Raw genomic sequence first — 27,005 nt, forward strand, 5'->3', positions numbered from 1 at the left:
TACCCTGCCACGGATATGTAGGAAAAGTCATGACCTACCTACCAGATACAAGCGTGGTAAAAAACACAACGTTCACGTAGGGTTAATGTAATACTTGAGATTTGATGCTGCATGTTATGCAGCCTGAAAGAGGTTAGGGAAGGAATGCTGCTCTGTGAGACACTGTGTACCTTGTGGCAGTGATTTAGTGAGCTGTGGCTCTGTCATCCTGTATGCCTGCAGTAAAGAAAAGTTGACTTGAGGTCACACCGCCAGCAGTTGGCGCTTATAATTTAGCAGAACAACACACATGCGCATCATGTAGACTCGCCTGAGCTGTCATCACATAAAGGACACGTGAGGTAACCACACATGGAAATCTGATTTAGGAGCACAACAAGGCGCCCCGGACGTACTTGTGGATCCGAATGTGTCCCCACATGTTCTCTTCTCACCAAACTCATTAGAATCGGTGTTGGCAGCAGCCGAAACCGCCCGGCGGGTTTGTTCTACCTACAATAGTCTGCACCTTTAAGCCCGCAGAGTGCACCGAGTTCATGTGTCCATAAAGGCGGCACGATATGACCGAGCACCGCTCACCGCGTAGACTACAGTAGGACGGCGTACCTACAGTTAACCTGGCAGGAGCGAGCGAAATGTCTGTGTCTTTAAAAAGAAACTCTTTGCCGAGTGGTGCATGATGTCAGGCTGCTTGCAGTCCGTCTACTGTTCATGTGAGCGGCGTTCACTTCCTGCAAAGGGACAGAAGCGGGCAGAGAGAGAGAGAGTGGGATAGAGAGATGGGGGACGAACGGCCAAGATAGGACGAGAGTGATAGAGTAAGCCAGCGGACGAGGGGGAAACCGGGGCCTGCCTTTTTTTTTAAACACCCCGCAAACTTTAGAGGTGATCCGGAGAGAAAGCCTGCCACATCTGCGCCAGCTGACAGCCGCAGTTTATGGAATAGCGACATATCGGGTAAATATATCCCCCCTCTGTCTTGGCTTGATGTTTACACTGCTTGGTTTGTATGACGCATAGATTTTTTTTTTTTTTTTTTTTTTTTTTTTTTTGGCATTATTCTCTTGCTTCTTCTTCTTCTTCTTCTTCACAGGCAGCTGCATACCCCGACAATGTGCTGACATTACAGCGTGAGAGTTCATTTTGATCCAACTAGCAGCTAAACTAACTTAGTCCCTTCAACTTTTATGAAGTATTAGCAGGAAATGTGAATGTAGGGTTTTTTACTATTATTATTCACCGCCGGAGGATGGTAGGTGATTCCCGCAGAAAAGTGCATACTGTAGCACGCGCCGCTGGAGGAATTTAATCACGTTATCACCCAGAAACTGGAGTCTAATTATAACGTTAGCCAGCGCTTTTAAACGCATCACCACAGGAAATTGTGTTGTTATTAGTTTCTGCTGTGCGAGTGGAGAAAGTGGTGTGATTTGATCGGTCTTGCGTCACGATGAAGTGTTAAAAAAAAAAAAAATCTCCACCCATAATGCATCCATTGTGGTGCTATATGGTGCATGTGTGCTGTGAGGCATATTTTACACCAACCAGTTGAGGCTGCTCGTCTTGTCAGACCTATTGTCAGACATGTGAGTACACCGTGAGCTCAAATTAGTTCAAGATATTTGCTTCTTTAATGTTTTAAAAAAAATGTTGCCTGACAAGAGAAACTAAGCTGTCTGTCACATTCATGATAAATGCTATAAAATGTTTGAGGTGTGAGGAGCCAGAGTGGGTCGAGCACCTTAAAGTCATTATGTTTTTTCAAAAAGTTTATTTTTTTTTTCCACTTTGCCTGCTGGAGTGTCAGTTGTGGACGTGTTTACCTTACCTGAACCCTGCCATCTGACTATACATACAAACCCCCACCTCCTCCTCCTCCTCCTCCTCCTCCTGTGTGTACATGGGTGCAGTCTAGTGTGCATGTAGCAATTTTCTTCATTTCCTGTCACTTTCCTTCCCTCTTGCGTGCTCTCGCTCTTATCCTCCGCTGTCAAGTCGAGGCGTGTGTATTCTCTCAAGATGACAAAAATATCCCAAATATTTGCGTGTAGGTTACGGTCTATATCTTGTCTTTGTCATAGGCTGAACAGCCCAGGGTGTGAGTTGTGGTGTATCTAGCAGGTGCCGCACAGGTCAGAGGTTAATACAAGGCTTAGGGCAGCGTGGTGTGTTCAAAAGCACGTCCCTTATCATTTTACAGCGCTGAATGCCACTTCAGAGTGTTTGAGCGTTTTAGTGCCCATCTGTTTCTGCTTCTCCCGTGGAAAAAAAAAAAAAAAAAAAAAAACATATCATGGGACGGATAACGAGATGTATTGTACTTCCCTTTTGAATAACTAAATCAGTATGTATCCACAGGTGTACCTGCCAGCCCTAAGGCAACACAAAGGCAGCTTTTATCAAGGTAGTTTATGATATCCCCCAACCACCCCCTCTGCAATACGTGGAAATCAGTTCGGGGTAATGCGGGTTTGTGCTGCCAAGTTTCTATCTTCAGAGTTTAACACAACATACATGGAAAATGCAGGACTTTTTTTTCTCTTTCTCTCTAAACGGAGCTCTTCCAACACCACTCGTCTTTGACTTGGACGTCTGCCAAAGGGTTGTGATGGCTCTCAACAGCTGTATTTGTCTGTGTGTGTGCGTGTTTGCGTGTGTCGATGAGTGCGTTAGCGTGTGTTCGTGTGTGTGCGTGCGTGCGTGCGTGTGTGTGTGCTCTCGCTGTGTCCCGGGATGCCCTTCCTCCATAGGCCTTACACTATACAGCATTCCACAAGGGGGCCCGAGGCTATGTGCAAGTGGGGAGTGTCAAGGAGAGAGAACGACAACACAGTTTCAAATGCAGCTGATGCGGATAAAGACCGAAAGAGGGAGAGAATACAAAGACAGAGAGGTTCTTGCCTCATTGAGGGTCTTGCCTCATCTCTTGTTAAACCCATAAATGAACTAGAGTTAATGTTGCCTCAACAGATTCACTGTTTAAAAAAAAAAAAGTACCTTCAGGTTGCAACCTCTGTAAAATTCCCCCAGATACAAGGTAGAAGAGCAACACTGTAAAGATATTAAAAACTGTAACTAGAGATTTGTTCCATTGCTTTATTAAAAAAACATTTATTCATCCAAGCTGCATTTAAAACCTGGAGACTTGTTTTTGTCCCTGCTTCATTTGCTTTTCGTGTGTGTGTGTGTGTGTGTGTGTGTGTGTGTGTGTGTGTGTGCCCTCAGGCTTCGTTACACTCTTCTTTGTACTGTATATGCGTGTATACTCAAGTGGGGAGTGTGTTTACGTGTGTATGATTTTCCTTTCCTGAGACAGTAATGAGTCACTGCTGATGGTATTCGATACAGCGCACCAGTCATACATCATATTCTCATACATTAGTCTTGTGTTTTCTCTGTAGCGTAGACCCTGTTCTAGTTAAACCCCGATGGATAAAATAATTTTAAAAAAATGTGTTCAGGCTTGTTGGTTGCTTTATTGGAACCAAAATTCAAACAGTGAAGTGGAAGAAATGTGTTTTGTCTGAATGTTAAGCCGGAGAGATCCAGCACAGATCAAGAAATCACACAGTTTCACTGCTGTTGGAGATGTAAACCATGCAGTTAATTGGAAGCTAATTCTAACTTCATCTACATTTTCTGGACAAAACGGTTGGTCTGTGCTCCAGCACACAGTAGTTTCTAATTGAGTGTGTAGGTGTCAAGGTGGTTTGGTGGTGGCAACATTTGAAATCTGCTCGCAAATTATACTTAACTATTTCCAGGTCTGCGTGCCGTTAGTTCTGTTTGATCAACAAGCAAATGTTTTGTCCTGTAGTTTTTCCTCATGCGGCATTTATCGCAGAACACTTAAATTATTTACGGAAACTGAAAGGAAAGTAAGATAGCTTTGCTCTCTTGTTGGGCCAGTCAGTGTCAGAGGACTTCAGTATTAACGCCCATAAGTCTGTAAGCCATACAAAAGGTTTGAAAGACACAAACATGACTCGGTTACCCGTGAAGGAAGAGTATCCGCTCAAGTCCACATGTGGGTGTAAAGGTGTAAATTCTCAACTCCTGAAATATAAATGAATAACAAGCAAAGCCGGAGGCCCCAGTGACCTCGCCTTGTCCACATGTTTTCTTATTAAAGCCAAAATTAAATCTGGAGTCACATCAAATCAGATTGACTACTACATGGGTGAATTTGGCAGCACTGCTGAAAGATAGATTTACTTAGATAAACTAAATTACCTCCAAATAACCAGTGTTACATCGGTCTGTCTTCCCACTAATACAACCTGGTATGATTCCCACCTGAGTCAATCGTAAAGAAGATTTGGTCGGAAAGAGACAAAAGAGCCAAAAAAAAAGAGAGATCAGCTGTTTGTCTTTTGATGATCTATGTGTATGTGTAAGTTGGCACCAGAGGATTTTTAGGACACTATTATTTTTTTGCTTTGAAGGGTGATTTCCAAAGCTTTAGTTTTTGGGAGAATTTGCTACGAGATTTTGTCTGTTCCTCCTACATTCAGCCTCATGGGGGGAACCAGATTTGAAGATAAGACAAAACGTATAGACATAGGTGTGGCTTTAAAATGACTGTCTTATTCCCCCAGCGCTTTGCAGTCCACACACAGATCTAAGTTTCTGATACCATAACGTATAAGTTTCAGCTTTCTCGTCATTTATTGCACTCAAACACGCAGGTACTGACCATCTATGTTCACGCTGAAATGCAGGAAAGTGGCAGAATAATGAGGGAGCAAGTGAGAGAAAGAGAGGATCAGCAAAAGCCATTAGGAATCTTGAAATGTAACTGATTTGGGCTGCTTTGGCTCGCTACGTGCTTTTCAGGAAGCCTTCCAAGAATTTAGACAATGAACAGTAAACATGGCATGTTCCTCAGAACAATTCCACATTAGATCTCAATGATCACGTGTCTCTCTTTTTTTCCTCAGAATCGACAGCCCCCACACCACAGTACGTTGCAGATAACTGTAGCAGCTACATTTCATGTTCCCTGTGTATGCACTGTACTTACACTTGACAAGGAGCTCTCACAAACTGGCAAATGTGCAGAATCTCTCTCTCTCTCTCTCTCTCTCTCTCTCTCTCTCTCTGTCTCCCTCTCTCTCTCTATCTCACTCTGTCTCAGAGAGATTTCTGGTAAGTGACATGTTTGGCCGTTGGCATAATGCCTAGCAAGATCACATGGCATGAATGTCGTGCCTGTGTTTGTGTGAGAGTGTGTGCGTGTGTGTGTGTGTGTGAGAGCGAGAGATTGTGTATGTCCGTGCATTTGCGCTTGAGTAGAAAAAAGAAAAGAAAGGGAGCCTGTGCACATTTGATTGTTCCAAGTATTTTCAGCATGAATAGGAGTACATAGCCGTAGCAGAGAATTACAGAGTGCTGAGAAGTATGACGAGGATGTGTTTCTGATACAGTCATGAGATCGCATTCTCAAACTGGATGGAAAATTAGATTTTGCACAATAATACTTCATAGTCAAAGCTATTTTGCCTCATTTGATGTTTGATATTTGTGGCAGAAGCACATTAAAAATTCATGAAGGTTATTTCGCCTTATAGAGAGCTTATTTCACGTGTTAATGTAATATGCATTAGGAGGTATTCTGAAAAGCTTAAAAGATTTCCAAGTTGCTCGTACTTGTGTAATCACCCTTAGTATTACCTGTCACTTGATTTGCAGGTCGGGGAACCTTAGTTGAACTCCTTTAATTTACAGTGTGTCAGGGCTCATGACAATAAGGTCACTGCCACTCACTTAAATAAGTCAGGAGGAAAAAATGTGTGGGCTCAAATCAACTTTTAACCACCCCTATCTTTGCGAAGGCTTCAGTGTAACTGAAGACAACAGCCTGAGTAGGTTTAGAACAATTTTCTCAGATCCTTTTGAGTTTCAGTGAGGGGACATTAGATTTACTGTGAAAGTCAAACCTATAATTCGGGGGATGACGCACGCAGACATGCACAAACACACACACACATTCACAAACACATAAATAAACCCCACAGAATCATGCAGATACACACACGCTCGCTCACAAGTAGACAGAGAGAGAGAGAGAGAGCACTGTGGATGGCATTTATCCTTGCAGCCCACCTCAATTTTCCATGCTCTTTTGCTGTGTGATGTACATAATTAAATTGCTGCAAACTTAAAGCCTCTCTCAAGACTCCTGCCGGTAAACAAAGCTTGCTAATTAGTGCGTAAGGTAATAAGTGAGGGAAGCAAATAGGCTGACCCCCTTTCTGTGGCGATGACCTGTCCTGTATGTGCTCTTCATGTCCTAACAGCCTGGCAGAATGCTGGTAGGGGCCAGTGGAAAAAGACAGGAATCTGAGGCGGGTAGTTTTCACTACACAGCCACCACCACCCCCCCCCGCCCCCCACCCCCCACCCTTCCCATTTCCACAGCTAACATACGTTAGCAATTACTGCTAAATCACAGCATTACCTACCTGATGCTTTGATTACAATTGTGATCCCTGCAGAAGGTGAAAGCCACGCTCACCTGCAATGTTGTCCTGACATTTATTGGTTTGTAATGTACTTAAGTGCAAGAAAAGTCATTTGTTTTGTGGTTTTTCTAATGGCAGCAATTCATTTTACAATCCCCCAATGTACTCTGTTTATGTACAGTTATTTCTAAAGATTCCAAATTATATTCATATTCATTTTTTTTGCCAAGATTTAGATGAGAAGATTAATACTGCACTCATATCTGTGCGTTCAATATGTAGCTACAGCTCGGAGATTGTTAGTACTAATAGCATAAAGATTGGAAACAGGAAATAGCTAGCCCAGCAAAAGAAAACAGCACCACTGAAGCTCACTATTTAACAAATTATGCTTTGTTTGTTTCATCCATACAAAAAGTGTTGGTTATCCAGAGGCCTCACAATGATGACAATACTCACTGCTCATAGCCAAGAAATAATCCAGCATGCAACCCCCCCGTAAAACCACTGTCACTTGTTGTTTGTACACTCTGGGTTTGGAGGGATCAAACAAATGAGGTATTATGTGTTAATGTGTGAGTTTTAGATGTTCTGGTTGCCACTTTTGTATTTACCATTGGACAGTTAGCAGGCTTACTATTCCCCGTTTCCAATCTTTGTGCTAAGCTAAGCTAACCAGTCATATGTGTATTGTGCATAAGTGAGTGGTATCAATCATTATGTCTAACTTTTGCCGAACTGTCATTTAAGCGTATTTCAGAAAACACTTGCTTTAGTGTAATAGTCATATTTTCATTGATAAAAATCCCCTTTCCAGCTACATAAAAGAACAGATCTTTATGCTAGGTAGCACGTGTGGCACAGTAGTTAGCAAGAAGGTCCATGTGTGTTCCTAGAACTGGAGTTGGTCCCCCAGGCGGTGCTCAGTGGTTGCCCACTGCTCCCAATCCTTAAAATGGGCAAATTCAGAGAATAAAGGAAAGGAAAAGCCTCTTGCTATCAATTTAAAATGACCCAAGAGACACTTCGAGGTAATAATAAAAAGCTACCAATGTGCTCTACCGCATGTTTTAGCTGCTGTGTGCTGCTTTTGTCCATGTTTACTCAGTTCTGACTTGAGACAGAGATAAACAAGCTCTGTGCGCATAGGTGAGCTCGGGTCCTTCTCAGTGTGTGATGAGGTTAACCAAGGTGACATGTTATTTGAGCACATGTATGCTAGCTTAGTCTGGTGCTGACTGAAAGATTCTTAGGTCACAGTGTGTGCGTGTGTGTCCGGGGGTTGGTGGGTGGGTGGGGGGTTAGGCACTCAAAATAAATGTGTATGTATTGCTTTGCACTTGAACAAACCCTCTTTTATGTCACATTATAACACTAGACAACATTATGATTTTCATCATGGGAAATCCTTGCTGCATGTCATGAGACACTCTTTTGAGTCACCTACCCCGATCATGGTATCAAACAGCATTTCGTTCCCACACTGTTCTTTCTTTCCGTGCAAGAGAGTGAATTAAAGCATTCTGTGTGCTGTAATTGAAAAATGTACAGTGGATGTGGGCACTGCTCTCTCTCTGTATGTCTTTGTGTGGGTGTGTGGGTGTGTGTTTGTGTATGCCTGTCTGTAGACAGTGGGGCACTGATGCTGAAAGATGTGTCCTCATTTTTGCATTGCACTTGGCTCCTCTGGCGGTCATGTTGGGCTGCTCTGATGTCACGCATGTGTCATTGCCGAACATTCAGCTCCGAAACGACAGCGCGCGGTGATCAAAATGGCATGTTTATTCTCTCCATATCTTCGCCCTCTCGCTACTTCTGTGTCTGCCACTCATTCTTTTACGGCGGTATGTGCATTGGACAGTCTTTTTTGTCATTTTTGCGCCCCATATCCACCCCCACTAGAATCTCACAAGGGGTAAAAAGCACTGGTTTCACTGGGAAGGAATCCAACGCCACATACACACTTCAAGGTGTGACAATCCTATTAGAGCCAAACCTCATTTTATGTATTCTTTAAATTCCTCTCACTGTGCACGCCCCTACTTGTTTGACAATGTCGCTGCAACTGTTGTCCTCGATTTTTAATTCTTCTTGGATGAATAACCACTGGCATAACCTGCCACATTCTTCCAACATGTGAATACATATCGACCTTTTCATTTAAATTGTGTGGCAACTTGTGACATGTTCCCAACAGGTGAAATTTTACACGTGCTAATGTTGAACTGCTAAAGGGAATAAACTTGGACTCATTCGTGTTTGAAGCTCTGAAATGATCCAGTTAAATAAAAGCCATGACAGAAGGTAATGAAACGGTGTTTAAACAGTCTGCACTGTTGTCTTTCCCGGGAGAGTTTTTTCAGTGTGTGCCTCACCAACGACAAGAATGTGAATGTGGTACCAGCCTTTCTAACAATGTTAGTTATATTTTCCAATATTTTTCTGGATAACAAGTAAGACCATGTCATTCTTTCAAAGGCACCACCCCCCAAATCTCTTGCGTGTTATTTTCAGATGACTTGCATTTTAGTATTGAAGAGGGTTTTGGATTGGTGAAACTTCAAAACTGATAAATAATACATTTTGTTTGTTTGTGGTCTAGCCTTGAAATTCCCCCAGCAAGAATTAAGCTGTTTGCGGTTGAAGTTGGCGGGAACCACCCACCAGTCAGTAGAACCGATGACGCTCCCTGGATGAGTCTGAAAGAGCAAACCCAGCTGGCTTTGACATCGAGATAGCATTTGACCTGGATGACTAAAAATCCACATAGACAAAGATCACAAAGCTAATATAGGGACCAACATATCCACCAGCCACATGTGGAGACAGTAGACTGCCATACTTAAAAATGAAAGACATGAGTGGAAGAAGAATGTTAGGTGTAGTAAACACCTAAAAATATTCTCATCATAGTATCACCCTAAAAGGTACCTTGTCTTTTTGACCACTTATAGCCATGTGAAGCATTTTTTTTATTTTAGGATCCCTGTTTCATTTTTGTCATTCAACAATTGACTATTTTGCAAAGAAACATCACAATGCACCAACCAAGGCAGTGAAGAAAAAGAAGACTGCAAGCTAGCAAACATGGATGCAAACAACTCAGGATTTTATAATGTGAGTTGTTTTAAAGAAACACTCTCAATGGGTTTATTAGGCTTCATATGGCCTCACATTGTGTTATGCGTTGGTTCACCGGACACCTTTAAGTAGGGCTTGGACAATAAGACATTTAGAGATATTGATAAATTGAGGCAAAAAACATTCATAAATAGTATTAAAAAGCAATACTCACTCCATTCATATGGCATGTACAAATGGAATCTGCACATTTTCTCACTGGGTCCATTCACTTGGCATTTGTTTTCTGTGGTACGTGAATGTGCAGGATTACCACCTATACGCTTCCATTACATGCTGATTCTTTCTATTTCCTCCATGTTTTACTATCTCATGCACCATGAAAATCAAATCTGGCTTGGAGCAAATGCATAGGGAGTGTCACCACTAATATGCGCCCGCAAACATACAGACATCCTGTGAAATCTAACCTAATTGCAGCTCTTGTGTGACAGTCAGTGACACTCAGCAGGCTATCTCATGGCCCCTCTTGTCCCCAGACGAAGGTCACGTTAAGGAGGATATCAATGAGATTTTAGGGCCCTGTGCATTTGAAACAAAGTACAAGCAGCTGCACAAATCCACCGTGTTTTAGCATACTCGAGTATCAAATGTCTTGTGGCCATGAGTGCTAGCACAGCAGTGACACACCTGCTTTGTTATTGTACTTGCGAGAATAAATTATCATGGCACTCCAAAGTCAGGCATCAACTACAGCCAATTAGCTCCTTAAACCAGTGCACTCCCTACCATGGCACAATCACAGTTAGAGAATGAGGAGACACATTCAAGATGCCACAAGAGCTTCTCCAGAGTGTAAACCGACATCTTTGTCAAAGCGGAGTCACAAGGCACGAGTACAACACCTGAACTGTGATGCCAAGGGCAAATGATGTCTGTTTAAAGTGAAATGCAATTTTCTGGAGATCTGTTCACATCCATCTGACTTTGTACCATGACAAATATTTGTATATATTTTATATATTTCTCTCCGGCTTCATTTATATAGCATTTACATTGTTGCCACTTTTTTAGGTACACCCAGCTCAAACTAATGAAACCCCCTCCCCCGGTTTCTTTCTGGGCGATCACTTTCCTACAGTCCCTAACGGTGCAATTAAACTGCAAATGAAGATGCCATGTGCACCGGAATTGAAACAAATATCAGTCTACCCTCCATTTCTTTTGAAGTTGTCAGGGCGATCCTTGAAAATAGAACAAAGGTGAGAAACAAATCTGCCCAAGCCCATCAAACCTGATACTTTGCTGGCAGAAGATTAATGCGAGTCTGCATGAAATTAGGGCCCTTGGGCTTATGGAAAATGTACAGTTCTGTGTTGTATTTTGGACACCCACCAGTCACATGTCAGCTGCAAGCCGATGCCAATGTAGAGGATTTATTAGTAAGAAACTGTACAAAAAAAAAAGGGGTATCACATTGCAGTCATTGTGCAGTATATTTTATCTTTGTGTACATGCACAAATGCTGCTGCTTAACATACAAACATTGACTCTGCTGATGCCTCCTGAATCGTCTCTTGTGTTGGTGGACTCTCTCTTCTCTCATTTTCTTCCTGTGCCACTCACGTACTTTCCCTTTTAAGTTGGAAATAGGGGGAATTTTCGATCTTGTGTCAGCGTTTGTTCAAAATATCTCAGTCTTACGTGAGTCCAGGGCCTGAGATCACGTCACACATATGTGTTGCTATAAACTGGAACGACCTGCGGGCCCCCCGTTGTTCTGCAATATGAGCTTAGTATTACCAAAAAATCCAGCCGCGTTTGTCCTTTAACGCGTTCCCTTTTCGTTCTCATGTTAGACTGAATTCTGTTCCCTTTTGCTTTGCGTATAGCAGGATTTTCTGTCCCTGAAAATGGCAGTCTGGGAAGCCTCTTTGGTGGAGCTGACATTTTGGAGTCAGTAATGTGGAGGTGGAATCTCTTTTGATTAGAACAAAGTGTCAGTTTGTTGATATCACTTGGCTTCGTCTGTTGCCTCGCTATGAAAAGCAGACACCGAATGAAATGAGATGAAATTACACCACACACCAAGTTATTGCCCATTCTGATCAAGTTTTGAATGGGAATATGATTGGAACAGCCAATCAGGTCTGTTTAGCCTATTAGTATTTTGATTTATTTTTCTCTTTTTTTCCAGCCTCTTTTTATTTTTGTCATCTTGGCTTCCACAGTTTTTTCTCCTCGTCCAAAAGTCTTTCTGAGCTTTGCTTTTTTTTCTGTCACTCCCTTTAATTTCCCTATCCCTCTCTAACTCGTTTCACCCTGTGAATGTGCTCTGTCAACTTCTCTCTTGTTCTTTTCTATTTGCATCTTTCACACACACACTCCCTCTCTCTCTGTCCTCTCTCCTTTTGTTCGTCTACCTCCTCAATTCCACTCCTCCTTTTCGCCTCTCTCAATTTAATCTCCCTCCCCTGTCTGTAGCTCTTCAACTCTCCACTGTACGCCCAAAAGTCATCATGTATGTTCAAGAGTATGTGGGTTGATGTGTTTGTGTGTATGGGTGTATATGCAGCCACGCCGATGTCCTAGTCACCGGAGTTTGGTGTGATGTAGTAGCCGCTGCTAGTGTTTGTTTGTTTACCTCCCACAGCCACTTGGAGTTCATTAGCAATGCCTTTGCCTCAGGAGAATCACTGGCACACACACAAATGCACACACACATACATGCTCGTCCTCTGTCTTTTCCACTGTCTGTTTTTTCCTCATGCACATAATCACCATGACAAGCTAAACTGACAGGTATCCCATTGTTACAGGAGTAACGATGTGTACACATGTTTGCATGTTAGTATTGAGCATTTCCCTTGTCCCTGCACTAGAAAATGGATGGATGCATGTTATTGTTCATTTTGCACGAATTGAGCCTTTGATTGTCTGACTTAATTGGAAACAAAAGGTGACCACTAATTACAACAGCAGCAGGCAATAATATTGTATGTGATAGGGCTGGGCAATAAACCAAATTTATCAATTTAGCAAAATTAAGAATCTTATACAAACCCAAGTCTCGAACTGCTGATTGAATTGTCTGAATTACAGATAATCAAATTGAGGACAGCTGCAAAAACCAGCAGGGCTGTCACTTTTTCCAAAAATCAACTTTGAATGATTAAGAAATAAAATATTTGTCCTAATAAACTGGGGCACAACCCACATAGCGTATTCTGAGCTATCTTGTAGAACTGAGAGTTCACCTCACATGCAGTGTAACTGCTGCCTCATTTTTGACCACTCGGAGCAAACAACATATGGCTAACTTGTTAGCATGCAGTTGAGCGGATTCTGAATACCATTAGCATTCATTTTGAGTCGTATCTCTGGCCACCTGGTAAACATAAGCCCAATATTCACTCTCCTTTTATCACTGTCTTTGGTCTCTACCGACTGCTGAGGAAAATATCTTGCTCTTTAACTCGTGGGTACTGCTAACCGCTAACTTTTCCTGCTTTTTGGTGTAAGGTCCAGGTGGGTTAGAGGGAATTTATCAGATATTTCTTGCAGAACTTAAGTGCCTGCTCTGGCCAAAACAATGCTATGAGAACAGTGAGAGTGAACCAAAAGGATAAAGTTGTGGGCAGGAAAAACTAAACAATGTGCTAAAGAAAGCTATAACGCTCCACACATCTGAGGGGAACTGCAGAGTGATGTGTAATTCTATTGGTTTGTCACTATGACTGACTCTTATTGATTATAGCTGCTTTAAGTGACAAACCAACATACCTCAGAGTTATTGTTAGGGTAATGTTACATATACATCCAACAGTCCAGTCCAAAAGTCCAGAAAACTGTTGAATGCTTGTTCTGTATTAACCAGGATAAATGAATTAGATGTGAGCCAGCACAAGAAATCAATTATCAGGCGCTGATAAACTCCTAAAAAACCCTCATTGTTTCATTTGATATTATCTAACTAATTGCGGCAAGACACAGGTTTTAGGTCACCATCCAGCCCGAGTATGTGATTTTCCTACACGACTTTATATCCACATTGTCATTTTTCTATTGCCACAGGCAGCATTGTGGCATTAGTTAAACCTGAAATTCAGCCTTTTTTTCCCCTCCTAGTCAGACCAAGAGTTACATTATTGGTGCATATTGAGTGAATACAAGTGGAAAGATACCAGACAATATTCAGCCCACAACAAATCATTTCATAGTTGTCTGTTTGTTACATAACTGTGTGAATCATAGGGAGACTTTTTTTTTTTATAAGAAAAGATGATTTTGATCCTGACTATGTGCAGACAACTTCACCCAGCGGGGTCTATGCTCAGAGAATGATGTTGCATTATAAGCAGTGATAAGCAGCCTCTCTCGCTCTCTCTCTCTCTCTCTCTCTCTCTCTCTCTCGACATCCCATAATGATACTCAGACAGACTCAGGCAGACACCCGCTCGGTCCCGATTGGTAGAACTGTTGCCAGGGAGCGTTGCCGTCTCAACGTGGATAGAATCTGTTGTCTGGTACACTTTAGACATGAGAACAACTGCAGGATCTGAATATTTATAACGAGGGGACTGTTCATATTGAGATTGTATAGAGGCAACATAAGCAAGAGGGGAAGGAGCTGCTCCTCTTCAGCTCACTTCAAAATTTTCTTGTAGTTTGCTTTTTTTTTGTGGATCGCTGCACTTCAGCTGAGATATTAATCGATGCTCTCACTTATCTGTGTTTGTCTCCTGAATGTGTCTTTAGGTTGATTAGGTTTTTTTTTGCTGTCTGCATCTTGAAAAAAAAAGTTGGCACCAACTTCACTTCAACATTGAACTTATATGAACTGTTCCATGAAGTACTAGATGGCGAATGCATGAATCATAATTGTGTATGACTTTTGTGGTTTTATGTTTGAATGCTACCCTATTGTCATTTGGTAGCTACAGTATAACTAGTAATTAAATCTGTGCGTATGTGTGTGTGTGTGTGTGCGTGTGCATGTGTGTGTGTGCCATCTGGCGAATCATCTCATTTCTTCATATTATTCAAATATGCCTGGACCTGCTGCTACAGTTAATAACACTGTGCGTAGGTATGAATGCTTGATTAAAATGGATGTAACACATTCCAACAAAGCAGACAACAGCAATCAGAACAGCATTCAAATCTCATATATCAACTCACAAACTATGCTGTCTTTCACACACACACACACACACACACACACACACACACACATGCCTGATATACAGTGCCAAAAGTCACAGTCGGGTATATAACAATGATTATAAAAACACGCCTTGGTATGCGAGAAACTTTGACATGGAAATGCAAACACACACTGAAGGAAATGAGGACACAAGCAGCAGAGAGGCACGCACACACACACGCACACGCTCACACACACACATAATCACTCGTTAGGAAAACAAGTTGAGGGAGTTCATGCCTTATATTTTTTTATCGGGGATGTGCAAAGTCTATATTTAATGCAGGGAGGAGGAGGCTGCAATTTCCGTGTGACTGTTTATGTGCGTGTGCACGTATATGTGCGCTTTTGTACACGTGTGAGTGTGCGTGCACATAATTCACATGTACATGCATGTTTGTTTTATATTCATTCGTGCATACATTTACATGGCGCTCTGTATATGTGCAGTGTGGCACACCGCCGTCCTGTCTGCCTGACTCAACATATTCTCCATTCACTCTCCTTTGCTCTTTCTCTCCCCCTCCCTCTTCCTCTTTCCCCTCACTGCCCCCCACCCCCCCACCCCCCCTCTCCCCTCGCTCTTCTGCCCGGCTGGCACGTACATGCATGTCTGTAGACTCTGTACTGTGCTTGCTGCCGTGGCACGCGCCAACCTCACTGCAATGCAGCCCTGTGTGCATTAATTGGCAGAGAGACAGTGGGTATGTGGTATGCAGGGCGGGAAGGATAGAGAAAAGGGAGGGGGGGGGGAAGCAAGAGGCGATGCAAGGACACAATAGTCACAATAACTGACGGACGGACCGATGGACAAGCAGTGTGGCGGGTTCACAGAGGGACAGACAGACAAACAAACAGAATGTGTATTGCTGAGTGTGCACAGGGAGATTACCTGACTGTGTGTTGGCGTGTGTGTAAGAGAACAGAGGGAGTGTGTTTATGCCCATTTGCATTAGTGTGTTTGCGGATTTGTGTCTCCTGCGTTTGACTGTGCTTTTTGTGTGCGCTCACTCATGTGTGTCTATATGTGCCGTGCAGATATCACACTGCTGGGGCAAAGCTCTCTAAACCAAAGACTGACTCACTGTATTCAACGCTTTGTGATATCCTCCCTTTCATATTTCCGCTGTGACTGAAGAGTAAAAGTTTGCTCAGTTTAGCACAACTTTCTCCACTTGAGGTTTCTTTGGCAAAAAATGAAGCGCAATGTGTCTGGATACTTTCTGGGGACGCGCTCAGATATGAAAATGATCTGCATCAGCTTTTTTATTTATCTTTTAACAGATTGCATATTGTGAGGTTTATTACCATCGTATCTCTTCTACCAAAATGCAGCGCAGAGGTCAGAGAGCCTCCCCCACTATGTTTAGCTAGATTAACACAAAATTGACATGCGTGTGTGCACATATACAGTAAGAAAAATGCATTTACTCATCTGTCACAGCAATTTTGCATTCATATCCTCCCACACACATCTTTCTGGAAGTTATCCTCTCTCTTAGCTGTTGTCTTTTATCTTTCCTTGCCTGTCACAGGCTGTGACATCTGGCTCCTGTCCTCCCTCATCCACATCAAGCAAGGCCTTTCATGTGTTGGTCAAAAACAGAAAACGGCGAAATGTCACCTGAATAAGCTGAGCCACCACGGTGGAGGCGTAAATTAATCATTTAATTTATCAATTCATGTAGAAATAACAAAATAGTCTTGCGTGAAGACAGAACTTCTCTCCGCTCGTGTGTAGGTGTTTGGCAGAGAGGTCCTTGCATGATTCAGAGAAAATGCACAACACTTGCTCAAAAAGTAAAAGCTCTTTTTTTAACTATTGTCTTCCACAGATTGTAAGAAAATGGGGAATACCTTGCAGTGTTTTTGATTGACCTTTTTAATTCTACAATTGGAAGGATTAGAGGATTACTGCATCGTGTATATGAAAGCTTCCAGTTCAGCAAAGCTTTGCTTTACCAAGATGTGACGCATTCTCTCCAGACTTGCGTCAAACAGGGATTTCAGAAGTTTCACTATTCGATGTTCTAATTAATTAATGGTGGCTGTGACCTCCGCGAGCTTTTCTCATTTCTCTTTTGTCTTAGTCATTCTCCTCCTCTTTTTGGTAGGCCATATAGGCATCTGTGTCCAGGGGCAAGTGGCAGAAGTTGCTTCAACCTAATTGTCTTTCTCTACTCGTACTGTCCTCAAATGACTTTCTCTCTGTCTCAACTCTCCCCTCCCTCGCTCCCTCCCTCCCTCCTCTGCTTCTCTCTAGCTCTGCCCAGTCTCTGTCTCCGTCTGTAACTGTAGCCTGTGTTTTTCTCTCCCTCCCACTCCCTGCGACGTATAGATACTGCATTGATCAGACACACGCGCGCAGACACATGCACACACACGCACACACTGAGCCTCCTACTCCTTTCATCACTGATTCGCTCTGCTCTGCTCTGCTTTCTTTCTTTCTCCCTCCCCATTCTCTTTCACCCTCTCTCTCTCTCTCTCTCTCTACAGCGGCACTTGTTGAATTCAACCCTTGGAGAATAGAGAGAGGGGAGAGAAACAGAGAGAGATAATGACAGGGAGGCAGAGGGAGGCTTTGAGACAGCGCTAGAACAGACAGTGAGCAGATAGAATGGGGCTTTGGAGGATATAGAGATAGAAGAAGAAGAAGACGGCTGGGGAAAGACAGAGAGAGAAAAGTCAGACAGCAGAGAGAATCGTCTTTGAGACAGTGGGAATGACACTTTAAGTGAAAGAGAGAGTCGACCAGACGGAGTGCATCAGAGTGCTCTCCTCCCATCTCTAACTACTCCTCTCCTGTCCTGGTCCTGACTGCTGCTGGTGTGTGTTTGTGTGTGCCCAAGGCTCCATGGTGTGTTTTAACCAGAGGACTGGCTTACACAGGTCAGAACTGTCTGGGATAACAGTGAGCGCTTTTTTTCTTCCTGCATTTGTGCATGTGTGAGAGACTGTTAGCAGAGGAAAGTCGTGTGCTGGTTTCTCCAGGTGAGAGTTTGCATGCCAGAGTACACAGTAATTTCCTTATGCAGGCTGTACTGTATATGTGTGTGCGTGTGTGCATGTGTGTTTATGCGCGCACACTTTTATGTAAGTAAGCCAGAGTGCATGCCTGTCTGTATGGAGTGCCTGAAGTGGGAGAGAGAGAGAGAGAAAGAGAGTGTGTAAGAGAGGCGGTGACATTTTTTTTCAGTTTGTATTCCTGGAAACTGTTCTGCAGCATTGCTTAATAATGAAACTAGTGCGTATATGTAAGTATGTGTGTGTGTGGGTTGGTGGGGAGGAAAAAAAAAAAAACAATGACACAAGGTTTAGGATAGGAAAGAAGGTGCAAACATGCTTGGAGAACGTCAGATAAAGGCAGCTATTAAAATCTAAAATTGTGTGTATGACTTGAGCCGTTTTGTTTTCCAGTCAGAGTTTAGAAATGCTGACAAAGGTTATCAAAGTCCATGCTGTGGGAGAAATGTTTTGATGCCTTGAGTGCAATACATGGAATGAGTCCAAGGTTCTTGGAATTTAAGTCATGTAAAACAACATAGCCTTAAAGTATTTCACAATGTTCTCATGTACAGTAGGCACGGCATTGTATTCTTTACTGACTTGACTCCTCCTTTCTCTCTCCTGCCTCGACTCTCTCACCCACTATCACCGCATATCCATCTCGCTTTCACACACCTCTCACTTCTGCCTCAACTGTATTCATTTTCTCATGTTATCTCAACTCTATTTTCAATCTTGTTCTTTGCCTCCTTTAAGGTTCTCTCAATTTTCCCTTCTCGCCTCTCTACCTCCCTGTGGCATGTCTTTTCATCTTTCGCGCATTTTCTGTTCACTCCTTTCTTCATCACTGCACTTCTCTTCTCCAACGTGTTCTCCATGCCTTCTGTTTTTTTTTTATTTATATATATAGATGCCTCTCTCAGTGGTGGAGTCTGCAGTGAATATCTGAAACCCCATCTTCCTCCTCCTCTGCGGTCAACATGTCCCAGCTGCTCCATGTGGAGATCCCGAACTTTGGAGCCACAGTTCTGGGCTCCCTTAATGAGCAGCGCCTGCTGGGACACTACTGCGATGTTTCCATCCTGGTCAAAGGTTAGTTTGTAGGAAAGATGGAGATTTTTGTTACAGAACTTTTAAATGAAGAATTTTTTTTTTTTTATCATTATTCTCTTTTTTTTTTTTTTTTTCAACTGCTCTCTGCTATCTCTATCCACCAGGTCAGGCTTTCAAAGCCCACCGGGCCGTTTTGGCTGCCAGCAGCCTGTACTTTCGTGACCTCTTCAGCAGCTCCACCAAGACCCAGTTTGAGCTGCCCTCCTCAGTCACACCTGCTTGCTTTGAGCAGATCCTCACTTTCTGCTATACAGGGAAGCTAACAATGGCAGCTAGTGAACAGCTGGTGGTCATGTACACAGCTGGCTACCTCCAAATTCAGCATATAGTTGAAAGAGGCATGGACCTAATGTTCAAGGCGAACTCACCTCATTGTGACTCGCAAACAGCAGGGTCTTTAGAGGAAACAGGATCCGAGCCGCAGAGTCCTTGTAATAATGGTAACGGACTAGCGGTGGCTGCCCTTTTGGGAACCCCGGGCTGGTCTCCATCCTTACTCATGCCGCAACGGAAGATTAAACTAGAAGGAGGTGACCCGACGCCCCTGACAGTACCCTCGACACAAGGCAGGATTTCGTCTTCGGAGCTGGGGAGTCGGCTGGCGAGAACCAGTTCACTGTTCTATTCAACAGCTGGTGGGACCTCCATCCCTGGCATGCCTTCTTACCAAGTACAGGGGACCGGTGGGGGTGGAGCAGGAGGAGGAGTTGAAAGGTCCAGTCCTGGAGCCTCCAGCCTGCCAACCACTGACAGCCCGACGTCCTACCAGAATGAAGATGAGGAGTTTGAGGAGGAGCCGTATGATGGGATCTCAGAGGATGCCTACAGTCATCTCTATGGACGTTCAACTAACCCCTATGGGAGTGAGTATTGTGTTATATTGATGGTTTTATTAGATCTTTGTGAATTGTTGCAGTGCTCAGGTGAATTTCAAACACCATTGCTGTATTTGGTGGAGAGCACTCATCACTGAAGCATTATTCTGGAATATTTTTCATCATTAAAAACTTCTAAAAATACAGTATGTACTCAGTCATGGACAGAAATGACTAACATTTTTATCTTACAGCATACTCAAGAATAATTTGTTCTATTACGCTAACTTTTATGGTATTTATTTCTTTTGGAAATGTAAGTAGCTTCATGATGCTAACAAGACTCATCAAGATCTCGATGGAAAACCTGCGTCAGTGATATGTTTCTAGTCATGTAAGAGCTGAACAAGTGAAGTACTTTTTCAGTTGCCCTTTGCTCAGATGGAGGAAATTCATTTGATATCAAGCGAATCTAAAAGTAAAACATGGCATGACTTGCAGAAACTATAAACTAACCATAAATGCAGGGTTTTCGGAACATAGATACTCCTTGTCCAGACTTGCTATTTATTGTGCAAAAAAGAATGATGCTCATTCATTTCATCCCAGTTACATTATTTAATCTTTCATAAATCATGTATCCTGCACATCTTAAAAAAGCAGGATGTTGTGCCTCCAGTGTGTGGGTTCTCTCAGCATAAAGATAGCTTTATGGAGTTATGATTGGAGTGCATCGTGACCAACAATATACTCTTTATGACAGCTCCAAAAGCTGGTCTGTACTGCTTTTTATTATGGTTTTCTACCCTACTTTCATTCTGGTGCTGATTTGCTGATAAATGCAGACATACATTCACTTGTTTTTGCATTTGCATGTAAAATATACAGTCTGGACACCACTTGTGGACACTTTCAAACTCGGATTCACCTGCACACACAAGCACACACACACACACACTTTGATCAGTCTTAGCATCCTGCAGCTTAAAGGCATCACACAGGTTTGTCAAATTCTAGAGTTTCAGATATTTATGAAATCCACTCTATCTGCAATCAGACAGAGCACCCCAGGGTGACATTGTGGGATATTTGAGATCCATGCACGTCTTTCCTGTGTGTGTGTGTGTGTGTGTGTGTGTGTGTGTGTGTGTGTGTGTGTGTGTGTGTGTGTGCGCGCGCAGTGTAAATACACATGCAAATGCATTAATCCACACTTTTCTGTATACACTATGTGCATGTGTGTGTGGCAATTAATGGATTAATTTCTCCTGTTCCGTGTGTGTGTGTTTGCATGTGTGTGCACAGCAAGTGCATGCATGTGCATACACTCACAAGTCATCTCAGAGGTTAGGGGAAACAATTCTGTGAGTAAGAACCTAACACCCAGCTTTGGATCCGTCCCCCTCTAAAACTCAAGTTGCTGATGCAGCATCGTGACTTATCTAGGATACATCTGCAATGCTCTGAAACATTTATGAAACACAACAAACTTGTATGAGATTACACCAACCTGCTTTATTAATTATATTTTGTTGCGTCTGTCTAAACAGGGGGCACGGAGGGTATGGATGACAGCATGACTATGTTTTTTTTCATTTGTAGAATGTATGGATCCATGCACATTTATCTGCTTAGCTGTGTAACACAAAACCCTCCCAGTTTTCTGAACTCTTTCTATTCTTGCTTGCTTTCATCAGTCCAGGACAAGCCAGAGATGGCAGCAGTGCCCTTGGCCTTGGAGAACCGCAATTGTGTGCTGATCCGCAGGGACCTGGTGGCGCTGCCTGCAAGCCTCATCAGCCAGATAGGCTACCGCTGCCACCCTAAGCTCTACACTGAGGGGGACCCCGGGGAGAAGCTGGAATTGGTAGCTGGTAGGCACGCACATACAAAGACATGCATCCGCTCACATTTTATTACATGCACAGAATAACTTGTACGCAGTGAGGTGTACGCATTTGCACATTTAAATAATTTAAAATTCTAGTATAAATAGTTGGGAAACTTATATTTAACTGATTGAATTCACTTCAGCTAATAAATTCAGGAGCTTAGCACCACATTGTAAAATAGAAAACCTTTAAAATCAAGGCTTCTCCTGCAGCAAAGAGGCCATTGATTGGGGAGGTTACCCACAACCCAGTCACAGTATGTTTATATAATCACAAAATTCAGTTAAATTCTCGTCCCTAGTGAAAACACTGTTGAGCATCATCTGACCCACGTTCAACCAGATTCTGATAGGCCGCAGCAGCTGTTTTGAGCCACGTCACTGTATTGATCTGCAAGGGAAAGAACAAAGCTGCAGTTTCTCTGCAGAGATTGAAGACCGTGACAGAAGGACAACCATCTCTGCAGTGCTCATCAATCAGGCCTTTATGGTAGAGTGACTAGACAGAAGTCACTCTGGAGTAAAAAGCATATGACAGCCTGCCGGGAGTTTGCCAAATGGCTCTTACGGGCCTCTGAGAGCATGAGGAAAAAGATTTTTTGGTATGATGAGACAAAAACTGAACTCTTTTGTCTGACTGCCAGATATCGCTCTTGGCAGTCAGACCACAGACTTTTGAAGAGACGAGGTACAGCTCAACATGTGCTTAATATAATTCTTACAATGGAATGTGGCAAAAAGTTTAATCAGTGTATTATTGGATCTTTTTCTGATAAAAGAATCTGTGAGAGCCTGAATACCGGCCAGTGTACTTAACAGACAGACGCAGCAGAACACGATGGCACGAGCAGATGCAAGATGTAGTCAGCAATCAATCAAAAAACTTGCTCAGAATCAATCAGATCGTAATTTAATTGAATGGAGCGCAGTGGAAACGTGTAATTCAGTTCTGTATTCTGCCTGTAAGATACAGAATATGATGCACGAATGTGAAAGAGATAGTTCTGAAAGTAAAACCAAGTGATGTAATTCTGCTGTTTTTATGGCCTTCAACTTCAATTCCTCACCCCCATATTTCTACTTTGGACAGCCGCGGCTTTGTTTAAGGTCTCCTTGAACGTGACTTTCAAATGTAGCTGAAGAATAAAAAGATGAACTGGCGACTGCGCCTAAGAGAGACATGACAAACCCCCAGAATCCTCAAAGACAGGAAAAAGAGAGTAATATGATCCTCTTATTTATGCTACATCAGGTACACAGGTGTTCATGACTCGAGGCCAGCTGATGAACTGCCATCTATGTGCTGGTATCAAACACAAAGTCTTGCTCCGCCGCCTGCTCGCCACATTCTTTGATAGGTGAGTATAAAGGCATGCACGACTAAGCAGAACACTTTGTATTAGTCTTTAAAGGCCTACAGCAAGATTTGACTTCTGTGTATGACTCCAACACTACCACTGTTATCTCAAACCAACTTTCACACTCCATCTGTGGCCATGTTGTGCAATGCGGTTAGTTGTGTGTGTGTGTTCCCATGTTAATGTACTGTAAGTGCCTGTTGCTGACTCTGCCCCCTGGTGTTGACTCTCTATCCCTGCAGAAACACTTTAGCCAATAGCTGTGGGACAGGTATCCGTTCTTCTACCAGTGACCCCAGCAGGAAACCCCTGGACAGCAGGGTCCTCAACGCTGTCAAACGTAGGTTTATTGTCCAAACCTCCTGATATTTATGATAGAATTTGAAAAGAGCACAGTTTGTCTACATGGAGTTTGTTGTCTTCTCTCTTTTACAGTCTACTGTCAAAATTTCAACCCTAACTTCAAGGAGAGTGAAATGAATGTGATTGCTGCTGACATGTGCACAAATGCGAGGCGTGTCCGCAAGAGATGGTTGCCCAAGATCAAGTCCATGCTGCCCGATGGCATGGATGTGTACCGCGCAGGAATGGGCATGGGTGCTGCTGTTGGTCTGGGCCTGGCACTGGGCGCCCCTCAAGCAGGGGTAGCCCTCCCCTTTGAGTCTGACTTCAAGACCCTAGAGCAAAGGTTGTATCCAGATCGCAAGGATCCTCTCAGGACTCACCCACCGCTGACAGAGGGCAGCCCCGGGTCTGGGGCCGCTGGTGCAGAGGCTGAAGGTGAAGGTGAAGGAGTAGTCCAAGAGGAACAGGAGGAAGATGAGGATGAAGCTGGGTTAGAGGGTGTAGATGGATCACTGGGGGCGCCAACTTTGATCCCAGGAGCTGAGGCAGGCAATTGTGGTGACACGCCGCCTGAGCAGGAAGTGGAAAGTTTTGGACAGGGTCTGCGGGTGAACGGACAGTGAATGTCCCTCGGGCTGCCTCTCACATTGTGAAATCTGTTTAACACCGCATTTTCTTTTGCTTGCTCTCTCACTCTTAACATCTCGTCCACCACTCTTTCTTCTCCTCTGTGCTTCCTCAACAGGAATTATTCAGCACAAAAAGCTGCGCTCGTAGGTCTTTCTATACAGGAATTTGTCTCACATGCATGTGCACACGTGCTTGTGTACACGCATAATACTGAAAATGGAAGTAGAGCAGTGATACTAGAAGTAGACACAGGCATGGCATTTGCACACTGAGAAAATCGACCCTTTCTGCTCCGCCCTTTTCTTCGTGTATTCTGTATTTACTCAGTATTTCGGCACCCGCGGCAATATTACAAAGGCCTGATAGCAGAACAAATGGCTGTAATGATTCATCATTTCAGCGCGATACAACAGCAACAGCCGCTTTGCTGGCAGTTTAGGGAGTGTGGTGTAATGGTTTGTAAAATGATTCCTTTTTCTTGGAAAGCTGCATCCGAAAGTAACCCATGTAACCTTGGGAAAAACAGTTGAGACAAACACAGCTCACTTCCAAAGCAGCTTAATTTGCCGTGTTTGACCACCTCACTTCACGTTGTCTGATAAATATGTGTGACTATATAACAAAGATTGTATTATAATTAAAGGTCAAGTACTGTATTACCACCAGAAAACCAATTTTTGTTTTCATTTTGTGATAAAGATGAGGAAGAGTTTTTGTGCAAACGCTAAAGACTTCGCCAACATCTAACAAATAATCTATCACATGGACTTGTTTTTTCATGCACATTTGCCCGTGACATATCGGATTAGACTGTCAATGTGATGCCTGTGTCTGCTCCAGACGGCCCCTCCCAACCACACACACAGATACTCACACACACGTACGCATTTCTCACCTTATGATGCTAGCCTTTAATGTCTGCACCAATGCATTAAAAATACACTGTCCTCCACCCAAAAAATATATATAACAATGCTTTTTTTAACTTGAAAGATCATCTAGATTGCATCATTCTGTCTTCGAGTTACAGAGAGACACATGAACAAGAAACCAACGGCTTGCATGCATGAATACAAACAGCGGATATGGAGAATTATTGAAAACGACAACAAAGCCACAAACCTGCATCTAAATAAGAAAACAGCTACTGTTGCCTCGACGTATGCCATTAATACGCAAAAGGACTTTTTATCCCGTTTCTCACTGGGATCTGACCTCAGTCTGACACATGTTAGAACTGACCTGGGTGTGACCCAGGATTGACTGTGTTTGACACAGTGTCTTTTGGATTTTCCTGTTTAACTATGGAGCGTGCTGTCACCACGGGTAGAGGAGACTGAATGTGTGGAGTAGTAGGAGGAGGTGCACTACACTGAGTGGCAGAGGGAAACATGTCAGAGAGGAGCACTGCTTCACCTTGATGTGGTGGTGTGATTGGCACCAAGCCGACATAGTCCTGCTTCCATCCTGTTTTGTTTTGTTTTGTTTTTCCTGGGTGGGTGGGTGGGGTTTGGGGGGTAAATTATTATTGAATTAAGCTTATAAGAGCAATTTCTGCTGGCTCATTGCATTTGCACTCAAAAAACAACAAAAAAAAAGAGGTGAAAGGGTGGGAAACTTAAGGCGTTTTGGCAAAATGTGACTGTATTAAAGACTGAAAATTTCCTCCACATCGCCCTGATAAGTTATTGAATTAGGGGATTGTGGGTTTGGAAGGAAAAACTGGAGTGAGGCAATGAGTCGAACAGGGACTTAAACCTGTATTTTCATAATTCTTTTCTTTTTTTGACATCTGTTTTCATGCTTTCTGCCACGCATAGGGACACAGTCCAAACAGCCTTCTTTTGTTGTTTTGTGGGTTGATTTTAAGAGTACACTGTTGTATGTTTTCTTTTTTTTCCGTTTTCTGGGTGTTCCCGATCAGTGTCAAAGCACATTTAATCACAAGTTCAGACCGTCGAATTTAGATGAATGAACCCCAAAGTTATTTTCAACCACCAATGTTTTGGAAAGCGAGGTTGAAAAATTAAATGAATCCAACTTTTTTTTTTTTTGTCCTCTGCAGAAATTGATGACGTAATCTAACAAGCAAGCAAAAAACATATATTTAATCTGTCTGTTTAAGCTTCAGTGCTGCGCCACATGAAAGAATGGGCCAGGTTATTCTCTGTCTGCGTTCTACATATCTTGTTTGTGACTCTGTAGGGGAAGCTTTAAGATGGCCCTGCACAAGAAATACAGGGTTGTAATTGCACTAGGTAATGATAATACGTTTACAATATATTGTTTTTATTTTTTTCTTTTGGAAGAAATGTGAGAAACCAGGGCCGTGATAGGATGGCTGAGATGATGAATGAATGTAAACTGTAGCACTGCTTTGGCGAGGGGTCCAAGCCTTGACAGAATATGTTCAAATACTCAAATGCTTTTTGATATGACCCACTTTTTCTTCAATTGTATACTCTTAAAAATGGGCCTAATATAATATAATTTGACTGTGAGGCAGGGTGATGTCCTAACCTTAAGCTTTTGTGATTTTTTTTAAACTGAAGTGAACAGGTCTTCCAATGTGGTGGGGAGCATTTCCCTAATATACAGAAAACTGAGCGAAGTCAGACTTTTAGTAGAATATTGTTTATTCTTTTTTTATCCCAACACGCTCCTCATTTTTTAAAAATACTTTGACGGTTATGTATGTCTCTAATGTTGAAATATTCTGAACTGATCCTGAACTTTTCTGGATAGATATACGTCAAGATTTAGCAAATCATTTCTTTATCTCATTTTTATTTAATCAATTTATGAAGCTTTGGTTCCTAAAGTTGCTCTTGTGAAAAAAAATAAAAATAAAAAAAATAAATAAAGATATTCAGTTGTTTATCGGAGCCACTACCTTAATTACTGGACTTTTGAGAGGATCGCCTACACTTCTGATTTTGTCAACCAAGGTAACAGCCTTCCCAAAATGCATACAATTATGGATTTAAAACAAAATCACAGTTATTATGCTAGATTACAAAATAGTTTCCAACTTAATCAGCCTTAAAAATGAAAGTCTGTGAGCTCCACTGTTAAAACTGTGCAGAAATATAA

General features: G+C 42.7%; 1 protein-coding gene across 2 annotated transcripts; it reads left to right on the forward strand.

Moving 5' to 3' along the window:
* The first annotated feature begins 731 nt into the window (after positions 1-731).
* On the forward strand, positions 732-25,491 carry nacc2 (NACC family member 2). Of its 2 annotated transcripts, none has more exons than XM_076757843.1 (7): positions 732-957; positions 18,671-18,852; positions 18,978-19,736; positions 21,386-21,562; positions 22,832-22,937; positions 23,180-23,277; positions 23,373-25,491. In XM_076757843.1, exons 2-7 carry the CDS (start codon positions 18,741-18,743, stop codon positions 23,903-23,905), a joined length of 1,785 nt encoding a protein of 594 aa, XP_076613958.1. In that variant the 5' UTR covers positions 732-957; positions 18,671-18,740; the 3' UTR covers positions 23,906-25,491. The 2 variants fall into 2 exon arrangements, with proteins under 2 accessions (XP_076613958.1, XP_076613959.1); XM_076757844.1 differs by lacking the exon at positions 732-957 and adding an exon at positions 17,247-17,643.
* The last annotated feature ends 1,514 nt before the right edge of the window (positions 25,492-27,005 follow it).

Source organism: Chaetodon auriga, chromosome 19 (genome assembly GCF_051107435.1).
Source record: "Chaetodon auriga isolate fChaAug3 chromosome 19, fChaAug3.hap1, whole genome shotgun sequence".
NCBI classification, from domain to species: domain Eukaryota; kingdom Metazoa; phylum Chordata; class Actinopteri; order Chaetodontiformes; family Chaetodontidae; genus Chaetodon; species Chaetodon auriga.